This window comes from Canis lupus, chromosome 19 (assembly GCF_048164855.1).
Source record: "Canis lupus baileyi chromosome 19, mCanLup2.hap1, whole genome shotgun sequence".
In the NCBI taxonomy this organism is placed as follows: Eukaryota; Metazoa; Chordata; class Mammalia; order Carnivora; family Canidae; genus Canis; species Canis lupus.
The window spans coordinates 50013987-50027356 of record NC_132856.1 but is presented as its reverse complement, the minus strand read 5'-3'; the positions used below and the strand labels follow the sequence as shown (position 1 = coordinate 50027356).

Below are 13370 nucleotides of genomic sequence, written 5' to 3'. Positions count from 1 at the left end.
GGGCGGAAAGATCTCCTCACTGCTGCCACTCATGGCTTTGAGGCTCCAGGGACTCAGTGCCCTGCTCCTTTGCCATCTGTCACAGCCCTCTATGGAAGACCTACAGTTGAGGGTCCCATATTTCACCAACAACACCAGGACACAGGTTTGTGGCACATTTGTTTCCTCCCCCCTCCCCCTGCAAAAATTGCAAGGTAGAGTGATGTTTCCGTACCCACTATGGGTTGTCAGGAGTGCCCCCCTATTCCAGGGTGGAGGAGGCACTCAAGGTCCCTGATGCAGCCTGTGGCCCTCCTATACCCAGTACCCATGCAATCAGCAGGTGAGGGAGGGTCTCTGGAAAAGTCCAGCCCCTCTGAGGGTGCCCAGCCCTGCCCCCAGCCGGCAAGGTCTCTCATGGGGTCTGTTCAGCAGCAGACACTGACACTGGTACACAGGGGTGGGGGGAAATTGGGGGACATGGGAAAGGAGAGGGCTCCCCGGGAGAGTTGGGGATTGGGGGAGGAGAGCTGCGTGGAGGGAAGAGAGACAAGGTGGGGGGCCTCGGCGAGGTCCTGGCTCCAAGGGAGGCACGCTGGAGACCACCTGGGAAGAAAGGGTTAGTGCTGGCGAGGAGAGAGGGGTGAGCAGAGAATTCACTCCAAGGCCCAGGCCCGACTGAGGGTCCCTCGGGGGGGCAGTCCCAGGTCCAGCTCAGAGGGGGCAAGGGAGGGAACCAGGAGCTAGGATAAAGACCCAGCCCGCCCCAGCCAGGCCCCCCCACCTCCCCTGCCCCGGACCCCGATTTACCTGCAACCATCCCCGGCTCGGGAGGAGGGACCAAGGCAGCGCTGATGTCAGAAAGGTGGGGGGCCCCGCCCCACCCCCCCATTCCCTGAAAAGGAGGAAAACCTCAACTGCATCTCGTTGGCCGCCGCTGGCCTGCCCACCCTTGCCCCGTCACATCCCAATGCCACCTGTGCCTAGCCTCCCCTTATGGACCCAGTAGGGGCCTGGACTTGGGAGTGGGGATGTCCAGATACCCCTCCATCCAAGATGGCTGGGCTTCCCTCTCACCTCCCCGCTAGCTGAACCCACAGACAGGCCAGGGTGAGGGTTTGCAGTGAATTCTCTGCTCCTGCTTGGCCGGTCACCAAAGCAGCTGGCCCCAAGGGGATCAGGGAGGGCTGGGACCTGGTGTGGGCTTGGCGGAGGTCAGCCCCAGTGGCAAGAGGGTCATGGACAGGCACCACTCCTCATTCCCGCACTTCCAGCCTCACTCTTTGACAGGCTTAGGTGGGGGATATCCAGCCCTCCCCTCACAGCATCAGGGACAGCTAGGCCCAAGGGCCCCAGTGTGCAAAGCGGCCAGGAGCGCAGTGTTTTAGGACGGGGTGGGGAGCCTGGGGCCCAGAAGTGAGCAGGAACCAGAGGGATCCTGGCTTGCATCCTGGGGCTCCGCTATCTCCCTGTCCCCAGTGCCCTGAGGGGTTGGCCTGCACCCTGTGCCCAGCACACCTGGCCTCTGCCTTTATCTTCTATGCCCCGGTCTCCCCTGTCCCCAAGCCAGGACCCCTGCCAGTTCTGTGGCCCCTGAGCAGATATGTGTGTGTGAGGGGGCGGTGGGAGGTCTCAGAGCCTGACCTGGTCAGAAGGGTATGGAGGAGGAAAACGTGGTTAGAGGTTACCCTGGGGAAGGGGGAGAAGATGAGGAAGGGTCTGCCTGGGGCCTTTGACAGTAAGGACCCCTCCCCAGCACCAAGCTCCCAACACCTCCTCTTCCCTCCCCTCTTCCCCCCCTTGAAGAGAAAAGATCCAGGGCTGCAGTATCCAAACCACCACCGGGCCTGTAAGAAGAGTGTCTGGTGCTGGGTGCGAGAGACTCAGGGAGAGAGAGAGGGAGAGAGTGGCGGGGCAGTGAGGGTCAGGGGCCTGGGCTGGCTGCCCAGGCCTCTCTGAGATGAGGGAGGGCAGGGGGAGGGGAGCAGCTTGGAGGGACCCCGCCCCACCTTCCTCGAAGGGGATGCTCCAAAGACCACCGTAATTTCAAGGCAAGAGCGATCCTGCAAGGAAGGCTCATCAGGGGCCCTGCCCCTTGGCCAGCCTCAGAGCTGTCAATTTCCCCAAAATTTCAGGGGTAGGCTGGATCATCCACCCACTGTCCCACCTATCTCCAAATGGGGGGGGGGGCTCCACCCACCATGGAGTTTTCTCATTCCCCATCCCCGCCCAAGGTTAACCCTGCAAGAAAGTTAACCCTGCAAGAAATTACGGTGCTCCTGGAAGTCCCCAGACCCGGCCTATACCTCCCCCAACCCCCCTCTCCCTGGTCCTCTAACCAAAACAGCCCAGAAGAAACCCTGACTGCAGCTTCGCAAGTGTTACAGAACCAGAGAAAACATTCCCCCACCCCGCGCTCCCCCCGCCGTGAGGCCCACCCCCCGCCCCTTCGCCCCCAGTCTGGCAGGAGGGCCGGAGACAGCTTTGCATCCCTCCCCAGGGCTGGGCCCCCGGCTGGTCAAGGAGGGGGGTGGAGGGTGGGGAAAACTGGTGCTCCGTGCTCCAACAGCTCTGGGCCTTGGAAACGCCAAACCAGAAGGAACTTATGCCACCAGGAGCCCGAGAGATAGAAGGAATCTGCTCCCCAAAAGGAAAACAAAGGTGTCCCCTCCACCCCACCTCCCCTGAGCCAGACATGTGGTATAAAAGTGGGGAAGAAGAGGAGAAAGACGGCTCACCGGTGCACTCCGCCCCAAGGCAGGAGCCAGAGAGGGGGCCCTCCCTCCCCTCCCGCCCTGGATGCTTACACACTTCTCCTGAAGGAGGCAAAACAAGTATGAGAGAAGGTCCCCCCGCAAGGGCTGGGACTAGGAAGGAGGGACAAGGAGAGACAGAGAGAGATAAAGAGGCAGAGAGAGAGAGAGAGAGAGAGAGACAGAAGGTCCTGCCCGTGCTCAGAGAGGAGCCTCCTCAGGTGTCTGGAGGGTGGAGTTGCCCGGGGCGGCACCAGGGCTGGCCCCACCGGGAGGACACCCGGGGTGGGGGTGGGGAGAAACAGGGGCCGAGAGGGGAGGGCGGGTCACATAAGTATGGTACAGGTAAGAACAAAGTGTGAGTTAGGGGTTAGCATTGGTAACAGTGCGTTTACCTTTCTGCTCCACTTCTACTTTAAGCATCGGAAGAGAGAGAGAAAACAAATTGAAAAAAAATGTGCAAGAAAAAAAAGAGAAAAAAAAAGATTAAATTGCTTTCGTTTCTTATCTGGCAACATGCCCCCTTTTCCTTTCTTTCCTCATCCTGGCTCCCCAACCCCAAACGTAGCATCAGCTCAGCCCCCGCCCCCAGGTCCCTTCCTCTGGGGAGGGTATCGGGGAGACAGTCACAGGGAGGGGGACACACGGAGGACAGAGACCAAGAGAGACACGGGGGTGGGGTGTACAGACAGGCAGGGGACAGCGCCCTGAGGGGGGCGCCCTCAGTGCAGTGGGTGTTGGGGGGGGCGGGGGGCTCCAGCTGGAAGGTGGGCTCTGCCTAGGGGAGCACCAGGGAGGGAGTGATGAGGGTGGAAGAGCCACGTGGGTCCCCCCCACCGCACAACCCACCTGCTGCCCTCCTGTGAGAACCAGGGGCCCAGGGGGAGGGGGTTCAGTGGCTCCAGGGGCCTGGGTGCCCCCGCTGAGAGAACATGCTGAACTCCTTCCCTTTCTGTGCTGGCCTTGCTAGAGTCCAGCTGGGTTCCCCCAAGCCCTCATGTCCCAGAAAAAGCCAACACAGAGAGAGAGGGTGCAGAGTGGAACACAGAATGACGGAGAGGCAGACAGGCAGAGCCCCTGGGCCTCGGAGAGCCGGGGGGAGACAGAGGCAGAGAAGGAAGAGGCTGGGGGGGGGGAACGTCACAGACAGCAGGTGGGGGCACAGACACGCTCCCACACTCCCACGCTCCCCCGGGGCAAGCCCATGGCTCGGTCTGTCTGCCCAGCACCCCCCTCCCCGGGGGGGCCCAGGAGCCAGGAGCTCCCTGCCTGCTGCCCGATGGTTGGGCGCACCTAGGGGAGGAAGGGGGCTCGGTTAGAATGTGCTCAGCTGCAAGGCAAATCCAGCGTTAGTCGGGCCTGTCTGGGTGTGTGTGTGTCTGTGGGTGTGTGCGGGTGGGAGTCCCACACACCCACTGCCCCCGCCCCATGGTGAGCCCCTGCACCCGCCCCTGACTCGCCCACACCAGCACTGGGGTCACCCCAGCCTCTGAAGCCCAGGGCAGGACGGCAGCCCAGGCTGCTCCCCCGTCAGGCTTTGTGTCCCTGGCCCCTCGGGACCCTCTGACCAGGCCCTTGCTCTCCTGCCACCTCTCTGGAGGCACAAGCAGGGAGTTCCACAGGGGAGAGTTGGCTTCCTTCCCAGTGCCTCATCCAGGGCCTGGCACCCAGGAAGTGCTCAGCAAACATGACTAGTAGGGGACAAGTGAGTGCCCCGCCTCCCTGTACTCTGGCTCCCATCACCCTAGGAACCAGGAGCGGCACCCCTGGGTTCTGCCTGTTGAGGGCACCCATGGCCCCAACTGTGTCCCAGACACGATAACTGTGTCCTGCCCCCCCGGGGGCTCAAGCTAGCTCTCTGGAGCTCTCTCGGGGCTGACTGGGGCTGCCCGTCCCCTGGCCATCCTGGTCTCCGTGGGTGGCACCCCATAGCCCACTCTCGGGGGGGGGCCGGGGGGGTCAGCTTCAGGGGGTCCCTACGCCTCTTTCCTCCCTATGCCCTCTCACTTTTTTCCCCACTTTTTCACTCGCACGGTGTCTAACTGCTCTGGACTCCACTTGGACCAGGAGCTGTTTTTCCTGCCCTCAACTTCTACCTCAGGAGTCGTGATCGCGTCTATCATTAGTTTTATCTTTCATTACCAACAGTGATAACTGGTAAAAATCACTACAAGTAGTCACAACAAAAGCAATGACCACCAAGTGCCTTGCACTTCCTAAATGACTAAGTGCCAGGAACCAAGCTAGGTACTTCCCAGGCAGTCTTTCCAGAACCCTCTATAGACGGGGAGACAGGTTCAGCGCAGTGAAGCACCACAACAGAGGCTGTGCAGCTGGCAGAAGCCAGCACTTTCTTTCGTATAGACCTATGGCGTGGGGAGCACGAGGAGCTCTTCTCACATCCTCTCTACTTCTGGCACCATCCCCTGGGAGGGACCCCCTTCCACCATCACAGATGAAGACACAGGCTAAGCCCCTTGGAAGGACACCCCTACCCCATTACTGAGCACGTCCTGAACCAGGCTCCGGTCTGGGCACTGAGGGGGTGAGGATGCAGCCTCTGCCCTGGGGGGGAGTTTACACCCAGCATTCTGCCACAAGGAGGGGGCTCTGTAGCCAGCCCCGGGCCAGGCGCTTCACACGCATGCTCTCCTGGCCTCTCGCCTCCTTATGCAGCAGCTCAGAGAAGTTTAAGTCATTGGCTCAAGTTTCAGAGTCAGAAAATCCAAGAGCCAGGCCGAGCCTCAAACCCAGCCTGATCTCCCTGCTGTGCAGTGCTCCCTGCCTCCCGCCTCCCTTTCCTGCTGCCCCGGCCACGGGGGTGGGTGGGCAGTGTCCCCAGTGCTGTGGGGAGGCTTCGAGGATCAGATGGGCAATCCCCCTCAGGTGGCGGCTGGAGGCCTCAGCTGCTGAAAGGAAAGGGTGAGGAGTAAAAGAAGGTTATGGAAGCACATAAGTGATCCTGTTTCCCCCAGCACGTAGGCCATCACCTGCAAGGAGAAATCGAAGGTTGAGGGGGAAGGCTGGGTGGGAGGGCAGAGGAGGGAGAGTCACAGGGCCTCCTGCTCCCCTGCCCCTGCCCCCCCGCACTCAGACACTCTGGTGGCCCTGCCTCCTCCCCCATCTGCCCGGAGGCCCTACCTCCAGGTTGGCTACATGAAGCTGGCAGGGAAAGGAGGGGAATGGATGATGGGAAGAAGGGGAGGGGCAGTGAGGGCAGGAAAGAAGGGCCATGTTAAGAGCAGAGTGCTGAGGAGGAGAGACCCTGTCTTTGTTTGCTGCCCTTGGCCAGATGCAAGAAAGCCAGGCCCCTGGCTCCCCAGATCACCCTTCTCAGGCTTCCTGGGGGGGCTGCCCTCGTCCAACATGGCAGCACTTCCCTTGCAGACAGGAAGTGCTATCATGGCAATGGGCACATTAACCAGGAGATAGGTATCTGTGCAAGATGCCCCTAGCCCTTCACCCCAGATCCGCCGCCAGGCCTCAGAGGGCCATCTGCCTATGGGTTTGGAGTCAGGCTCCAGGGCTGGGAGTATGTGATTGGTGAGGGGGACAAGAGAAAGGAGAGGGAGTTGAGAGAAGAAGGGAAGTGAGAGGGAAGAGCAGGTGTGTAAGGGAGTAGTCAGGAAGGGAAGGGATGTGAGAAGAGGAGGCAGAGAGGTGGTAGGGCAGCCAGGGCCAGGGGGCCAGAGGACCCGTAAGTGCAGCAAGCAGTGTTCTGGGGTGCAGAGTCTGTGCAGAGGGCGGGGAGGGGGTCGGGAGCGGGGAGGAGAGAATGTGTGAGGGAGGGAGCAGGCCTGCTTGCCCCTGTGTGCCTGGTCCTGACTTGGCCGTGTGTGAGGTCAAGGTGTCTCCTCCTCGCTTGCCTCCAGGAAGGGGAAGGGCCCGAGTGCGCACGAGGAACAAGATGACTCACTGTAGGGGACACAGTCGTACTGCACCTCCAGGTACTTGTAGGTCCCAGGACAGGGGTCAGGGAAGGCATCAGAGCCAGCAACCACCACGCACTGGGTGCGGTTGTTACACCTGCAGAGAAGAGACAACGAGCTGAGAAAAGATTGGCCTAGAACGGGGGGTGGGGGCATCCAGGGTCAGGAGAGGAATGAGTACCCCCAAACCGTGCTGGGGCCAGGGGCCTTGTGTGGGCATCCTATTCTGCTTCCTGCCAGCTCTTTCCTACCAGACTGACCCCCACAGGGCATCAGGCTCAGGGCTGGGCCAGGCCTCTACCCCACAAACCACTTCCCCAGCGGCCCGTTCTCACATCCCGTCTGGGTGTCACTGATGCAATTTCGTCCTTGGCATTTTTCCTAAATGGGCAGGAAGGCCCGCCCAGTTCACTGAAGAGTAAGATGTGAAGCCACACACAGGTGTCTCTGCAAACATGCTGCTAATGAGGGATCTGCTCACAGGCCCTCTGTCCACCTCAGGCCGTGTCTTAGACACGTCTCACCCTCTGGGTAGCACTGCTGCTGCGAGGATCTGCTGTTAGGACCAGGGCAGTGTCTTCATCTGACGCCGAAGCCATTCTCGGCCCCCCCTGGGGACTGAGTCCCCACCAGCTTCTAGGGGCCTCGCTGACATATAAAGGGAAGACTACCTACGAACAAAAGGATGTTTCTCCTCTGCTGTCTGTGTCTACGACCCAGGTCTCTGGGCAGGTCTCGGCAGGGCAGGGCAAGACGTTAACTAGTGAGGAGCTGCTCCCTCCCACCCACCTCGACCCCTTTCTTTAAATACTTGAGCCCTGGCCTCAGAAGGCTAAGTAGAGAGTTGCCTGGAACCCAGAAACTGCATCCCTAGCTACGTTCCCCACGGACCCAGAAGCAGGTGCTATTCACATAACAGTATGTGGATTTCACTTGAATATCTGGAAGAGCCAACTGCTGGACGCCGCACGTCCCAGCCTCCTCTGCAGCCAGCAGTACACATGAGCGAGATCCGGCCGGGGAGGTGAGACTGGGCCCTAGGGAGCCTTTAAAAGGGCTGCGTACGGGGAGGCAGAGACACAGGGAAGCAAGGGCTGAGGGTCATCTTCTCCCCTCCAATCTGGTTTAGGTCACTCTACCTATTCTGGGGTGTCCCCATCGGGGCAGCAGAGCTGTACCCCAACTAATACGAAGAGCCTCGCCCTCCAGGCTTTAAGGTAGCAGAGCAGTGGCCTCTCACTCTGGGCCCCCGTAACCACACTGGTCAGCGTTCCCCCTCTTGGAACCGAGAACCTGTGAACACCAAAACCAGGCCAGTTGCGGTGCTGGGCGCTGAATGCATGGGGTGGGCAGGGAGAAAGTGGAGGCAGGAGGTAGGAGGAAATGGATGCCTGAGGAGGACGGGGCACAGCCAAAGCAAAGGCTGGGAAGCTGAACCAGGGCCGCTTGCTCATGCAGGGGTGTCAGATAGGGGAGGGGGAGGAGGGGCGGACTGGGGAGGGGTGCATATTTGAGGGAGAAAAGGTGGGGGCAGGGCATGAGGTGGCTCCAGCCTGACCCACTCGTCTGAGCCATCTGACCACACCTCACCCTTCCCAAAACTCTCTGGAGGCTCTCTGTGACCCTGCCCAGTGACTTATTCTAGAATCCTCTGCCGACATTCAAGGACTGGCTCCGGTCCTGTTTCCTTTTGAAGTTCCATGCTCTGGGTCCCAGAGTGACCTTTGCCCTCTCAGCAGAAACTCAGTGAGTGCCTGCTTGTGTATCTGGCTGGGGACACAGCAGTGACAGACACAATGCCCAGTCCCCATGGGGCTGACAGCCAAGCAAGGGAAGACAAATGACAAATAAGCAAAATATACTACCATCTATGGATGGCAGTCAGGGCTAGAAGATAAAGCAGGAAAGGGCCTAAGAAGTCAGGGGAGGGGGGCTGTAATTTTACAGAGCGTGGTCAGACAGGCCTCGCTGCGAGGTTAGGTAAGAAAATCCACCAAGGGGTGGGGGGGGACGCCTGGGTGGCTCAGCGGTTGAGCATCTGCCTTTGGCTCAGGGTGTGATCTGGGGATCGAGTCCCACATTGGGCTCCCTGCATGGAGCCTGCTTCTCCCTCTGCCTCTCTCTCTCTCTCTCTCTCTCTCTCTCTGTGTCTCTCATGAATAAGTAAATAAAATCTTTAAAAGAAAAAGAAAAGAAGAAAATCCATGGGGAAGAAAAAGGAGGAGCCAGGCGGGTGTCGGGAACAACCTTCCAGGCAGGGGGAACAGCCAGCGCGAAGACCCAGTGGAGGCCCGTGGCAGACGATGCCTTGATGTGAGTAAGGAGCAGGCAGGGTGGCCGAGTGTGGGAGGGGGAGTGGGAGGTGGTGAGGGATGGTGAGGGCCCTGAGAAAGTCGCGGGGCCTTGTGGGCCTCAGGGGTCTCACAGGCTTTGCCCTGCGTGAGGTGGGCGCCCCCTGGCTGCTGTGCCGGGAACAGCCTGTGGCCGGCAACCCCAAGGGGGAGCTGGCTGCGGAAGCAGTGGTTGAGTCTTGGTGTAATTGGAAGGAAGAGCTGACTGGCTCTGAGGGGACAGGCAGTGGGTGCGAGGAAGGCTTTTGCAGCTTCGCACCCAGAGTGCCTCTGCCTAGCATCTCCCTGCACTCACACACAGCCTTGCACACTCGGGCGCTCCCTTTCTCTCACACTCACACTCAGGTGCACTTCCGCCATCTGTGTTCTGACAGCAGCTCCTCACGGAAGCCTGTGTGACCTCTGGGCTCTCCCTCAGCTCCCATGACACTTGCCCTGTCCTGCTATTGCTTTTATACTGCAAGACCTCAACTGCCACCCCTAGGAATCCTGGAATGGGCTTCTGGAGGTGCCTAGTGGGTACGGGCTGCTGGGGAAGAGGGGCTGGGTCTTCCTGGCTGGCTATGTGGGGCCTGGCCCCTAGCAAGTGCTCAGGAAACATGCAGGATGCACAGAAGGAAGACTGAGGGTGAACAAGGTGCCCTGGCCAGGGGGCACGTGGAGGACACTTATCCAGGGACCCCGGGAGCTGCCTCCAGCCCTCCTCCCAGGAGCCGGGAAGGGTGGGAAGGACTCACCTCTGCGACATGATCTTGAAGGCGTCGGGCAGGTAGCACTGCACATTCTCCATCTGGAAAGGGTCAGCGTCACAGATCTTGTCATCTGTGCGCCCGTAGTTGGCATTCTCCACCATGATGACGTCACTGCCTGGACACCGCAGCTCTATGGGGTAGCCTTCGCATGCCAGCTCCCGGCGCATCAACCCGAATGGGAGCCCAGCCCGGCTCAGGCCTATGGGAAGGGAAGATCCTGCTGAGGAGGTGCCCCCTCCAGCCTGGCTGTATCCAGGATGTGGGTTGTATGGACCGCAGTTCTTTCATCTGTGAAATGGGCTTTTCAACGTGCCTGCCTGTGCAGTCAAGTCCTTGCCCTTGGCTCCTGGGAGGTGCTTCAAAGCACCGGGAGTATCCTGCCTGATGGGCATCTTTGTTTACCTGGGGGCCCTGGGCCAGGCCAGGGGGTCTACACTAACTGTGATGGGTTGAATTGCATCCTCCCCACCACAAATGCTGAAGTTCCAATCCCTAGGACCTTGGAGTGGGACCAAATTTGAAGCAGAGGTGATCAAGTTAAAATCAGGCCATTAAGGTAGGCCCTGATCCAATATGACCAGTGTCCTTATGAAAAGGGGAAGTTTGGATGCAGAGTCACACACAAACGGAAGTCTGTGTGGAAACACAAGGAGAAGATGGCCAGCTGCAAGCCCAGGAGGAGGCCTGGAATAGCCTCTTCCCTCCCAGCCCTCAGAAGGAGCTAATCCTGCCGCCACCTTAATCTTTAACTCCCAGCCTCTAGAACTAACTGTAAGGCAGTACGATTCTGTGGTTGAAGCCACCCAGTCTGTGATACTTTGTCCCAGAGGCCCTAGCAAATGAGCACATTAACAATGTGATCAAGTGCTTCTGGGTATCCGCGACTTCTGGAAGGGCTGGAGACAGGGGTCAGTCACGTGAGTGGTCACCCGTGTCTACGTGACCAAACCCCAGTAAAGACTCTGCACCTCAAGGCTCAGGGGAGCATCCCAGGTTGGCAGTACACCATGCACGTTGTCACACAGCACTGCTGGGAGAGGTGACGCTGCCCACAGCTCCACTGTGATGGGACAACTGGGAGGCCTGTGCATGGAACCTTCCTGGAAGCTTCCCCACACACCTCTTTTGGCTGATTTGACCTATAACTGTTCACTGTAATAAGCTGTAACCAAGAGTAGAACAGTGCCTCAGAATTCTACGAATGCTTCTAGTGAATCATGAAATCTGAGAATGGTCTAGAAACTCACAACTGGTGTCAGAAATGAGGGTAGTCTTGGGTATGCCACCCCACCTAAGGAGGGGAGAGGGCATGGGAGGAAATGCTCTCATGTTCTGAAAGAAACCACGCCTGGCCTGACCACTCCGCAGCTGAGAGGCCAGGCATGTCGGCTGGGCCAGAGCTCTCAGTGGGGCCTGTGGATCAGCAGCGCCAGCATCACGTGGTGGCTGGTTAGGAAGGCAGATTCCGGCTCCTTACCCGCAGGCCTGCTGCATCAGAACCTCAAGGGTGAAAGCAGGAACCTCGAACCTGTGTGTCCACCAACGATTCTGATGCATGCTGTTTGGACAGCCAATGTGTTAGCCTCCTTGGGCCTCAGTTTCCAATCTGTAAGATCAGCACTGATAGCCCAGGGCTAGGCTTCGAGGATTCCACACACTATAGAATGTTCCCAAAGGAAGCACTCAGCATGGTGCCATGCGTGGTGAGGGTCAGGGCAACAATGAAAGAACATTCCCCATGGAGCTGCACTGGCACAGGCCAGTCCCCATCCTGGGCCATGTGAGGACTGAGAGCTCCAACTCAGGGGCTAGACGCTCCAACTCAGGAGCCAGACACTCGTCCAGTAACTGACCACCTCTGTGGCCCCAGTTCCTCCTCCAAGGAGCTGCCACTCCCACCTCCCAGCACTGTGAGAGCTGCAGCAGGTGCAGGCCGTCCACAGGGATGATGGGTGCTAAGTACTACTATCCCTAAGATTACTGAAGGGCATCTGGGGGGGCTCATCTGGTTATGTGTCTGCCTTCGGCTCGGGTATGATCTCAGGGTCCTGGGATCAAGCCCCGCATCAGGCTCCATGCTCAGCGGGGAGTCTGCCTGAGATTCTCTCCCTCAGCCCCTCCCACTCATGCTCTCGCTCTCCCTCTCAAATAAATAAACAAAATCTTTAAAAAAAAAAAAAAAAGATCACTGAGGCAGCCGGTCTCTGAAGGACAGAGGGGCCTCCACGTGGTCCACACCTGCCAGGTCAGCCACCTACCCGGATACTGCCCCAGCTAGGCCTTGCAGGGTGCTGGCGCAAAGTGGGGATGCACAAAGTGACCGCACAGGCTCTAGTGTGCGCACTGCGGCTCGTGGGTGGAGAGAAGTACCAGGCCCCTTTCAGAGATCTGTTCTCTCCAATATCGGGTAGGGGGCCCCAAGGGGATGGCAGCTAGGCCCCTGGGGTTTTCTGGGGTGAGTTGAGTCTCACTTGGGGGAAAGTATTACATGTGTTCCTCTAGCACCATCTGCTTCCACAGCTAATTTTAGCCCTTCCTGGGCCTGGGAGGGAGGCCGGGGGTGGAGGGCTGGCTCAGATGGGTCTGGGGGTGGAAGCGGCCCCTCCTGGCCCAGCTGGGGCGGTGGGGCAGGACCTGGATGGGCAGAGAACATGGGCACTGGGGAAGCAGAGGGTGCCAGCTGGCCAGAGTAGTGCCAAGGCCCTGGGGTCAGGCTGAACAATGCCCCCTACACCTTTGTGGCTTTCGGAGTACTGGGCTACGTGAAGGACACTGGGGAGCAGAGTCCACTTGAACTGCTCTCCAGACAGCGCCAGCTGGGGGCATGTCCCAGGGCGAGGGGCAAGGCCAGCAGGCCCCTTCTTCCTGCCTCTCCTCTCGCCCTGCCCTTGCCCCCGCCTGGGCCCGCCATGGGGACCATAATTGAGTAATTGGTGAAGGTGGGCGGGCAGGCTCGGGGCACTAATTGTTGCATGTGCAGGATCCTGGGGCCGGCATAGGGCCGAGCCCGGTAATTAGTTGTTTTTAAATAAACGTCAGCGGGCATGCTTTAATTAAGCCTTCTTCCCAGCGAGAGCCTCAGAGATGTAATCACAGAGAAAGACACACACATAAGACAGAGGAGGATCGGCTCACCGGGAAGGCCCGTCCTGGTCCCGGGAGGCCACAGCCTCCCTGGAGGGCTGAGCCCTGCCACCCCGGGTGTTGGGGGTGAGGGGCTGGTCTGGAGACCCCTGGAGGGTGCTGGGGGGTGCGATTACCAAGTCCTCTTCTGGTTTGGTTCCGCCGCCGTCTGGGGCGAGGTAGGGACCGTGGTTCCTCACCGAGCAGATGGGAGGTATCTCAGCATCTTATCCGCCCTCCCAGTAGCCTTTTGGAGCCCTGGCTCCTCCCCGGCCCCGGCAGCACCTACCTTGGGTGGCCGAGGTGACCAGGACAGCAGTGATACAGAGACTCCAGAGCACTGCGGCCAGGCGGGCCATGGCGGCGGCCGGGGGCGTGTTCGGGGCGCTCAGTGTCCTGTGTCGGGGGCCTTGCCCCGCATCAGCAGGTGGGCGCCACGGCCCGGCCCACCAGCCTGGGGAGAACAGGGAAAGTGAGGCGGGG

The 13370-nt window shown here is 59.6% G+C and overlaps 1 protein-coding gene and 1 long non-coding RNA gene across 8 annotated transcripts in view; one reads left to right on the top strand and one right to left on the bottom strand.

Moving 5' to 3' along the window:
* Positions 1-13370, bottom strand: part of ADGRL1 (adhesion G protein-coupled receptor L1) — a 65498-nt gene that overhangs the window by 14425 nt on the left and 37703 nt on the right. For 3 of the 7 annotated variants that reach the window (XM_072787004.1, XM_072787007.1, XM_072787003.1), the window contains exons 2-5: positions 13177-13341; positions 9750-9963; positions 6649-6758; positions 3128-3145 (exon numbers count right to left, since the gene is read on the bottom strand). In XM_072787004.1, the coding sequence (XP_072643105.1) occupies positions 3128-3145; positions 6649-6758; positions 9750-9963; positions 13177-13246 (412 nt within the window). In that variant the 5' untranslated portion in view covers positions 13247-13341. Of the gene's footprint in view, positions 1-789; positions 875-3127; positions 3146-6648; positions 6759-9749; positions 9964-13176; positions 13342-13370 lie in introns of all 7 variants that reach the window. The other 4 variants (XM_072787009.1, XM_072787006.1, XM_072787005.1 and 1 more) reach the window with 3 other exon arrangements.
* LOC140610688 (uncharacterized) lies at positions 8176-11947 on the top strand. Its single transcript, XR_012012246.1, has 2 exons — positions 8176-8974; positions 9387-11947. It is a non-coding gene; the product is annotated as an uncharacterized lncRNA (long non-coding RNA).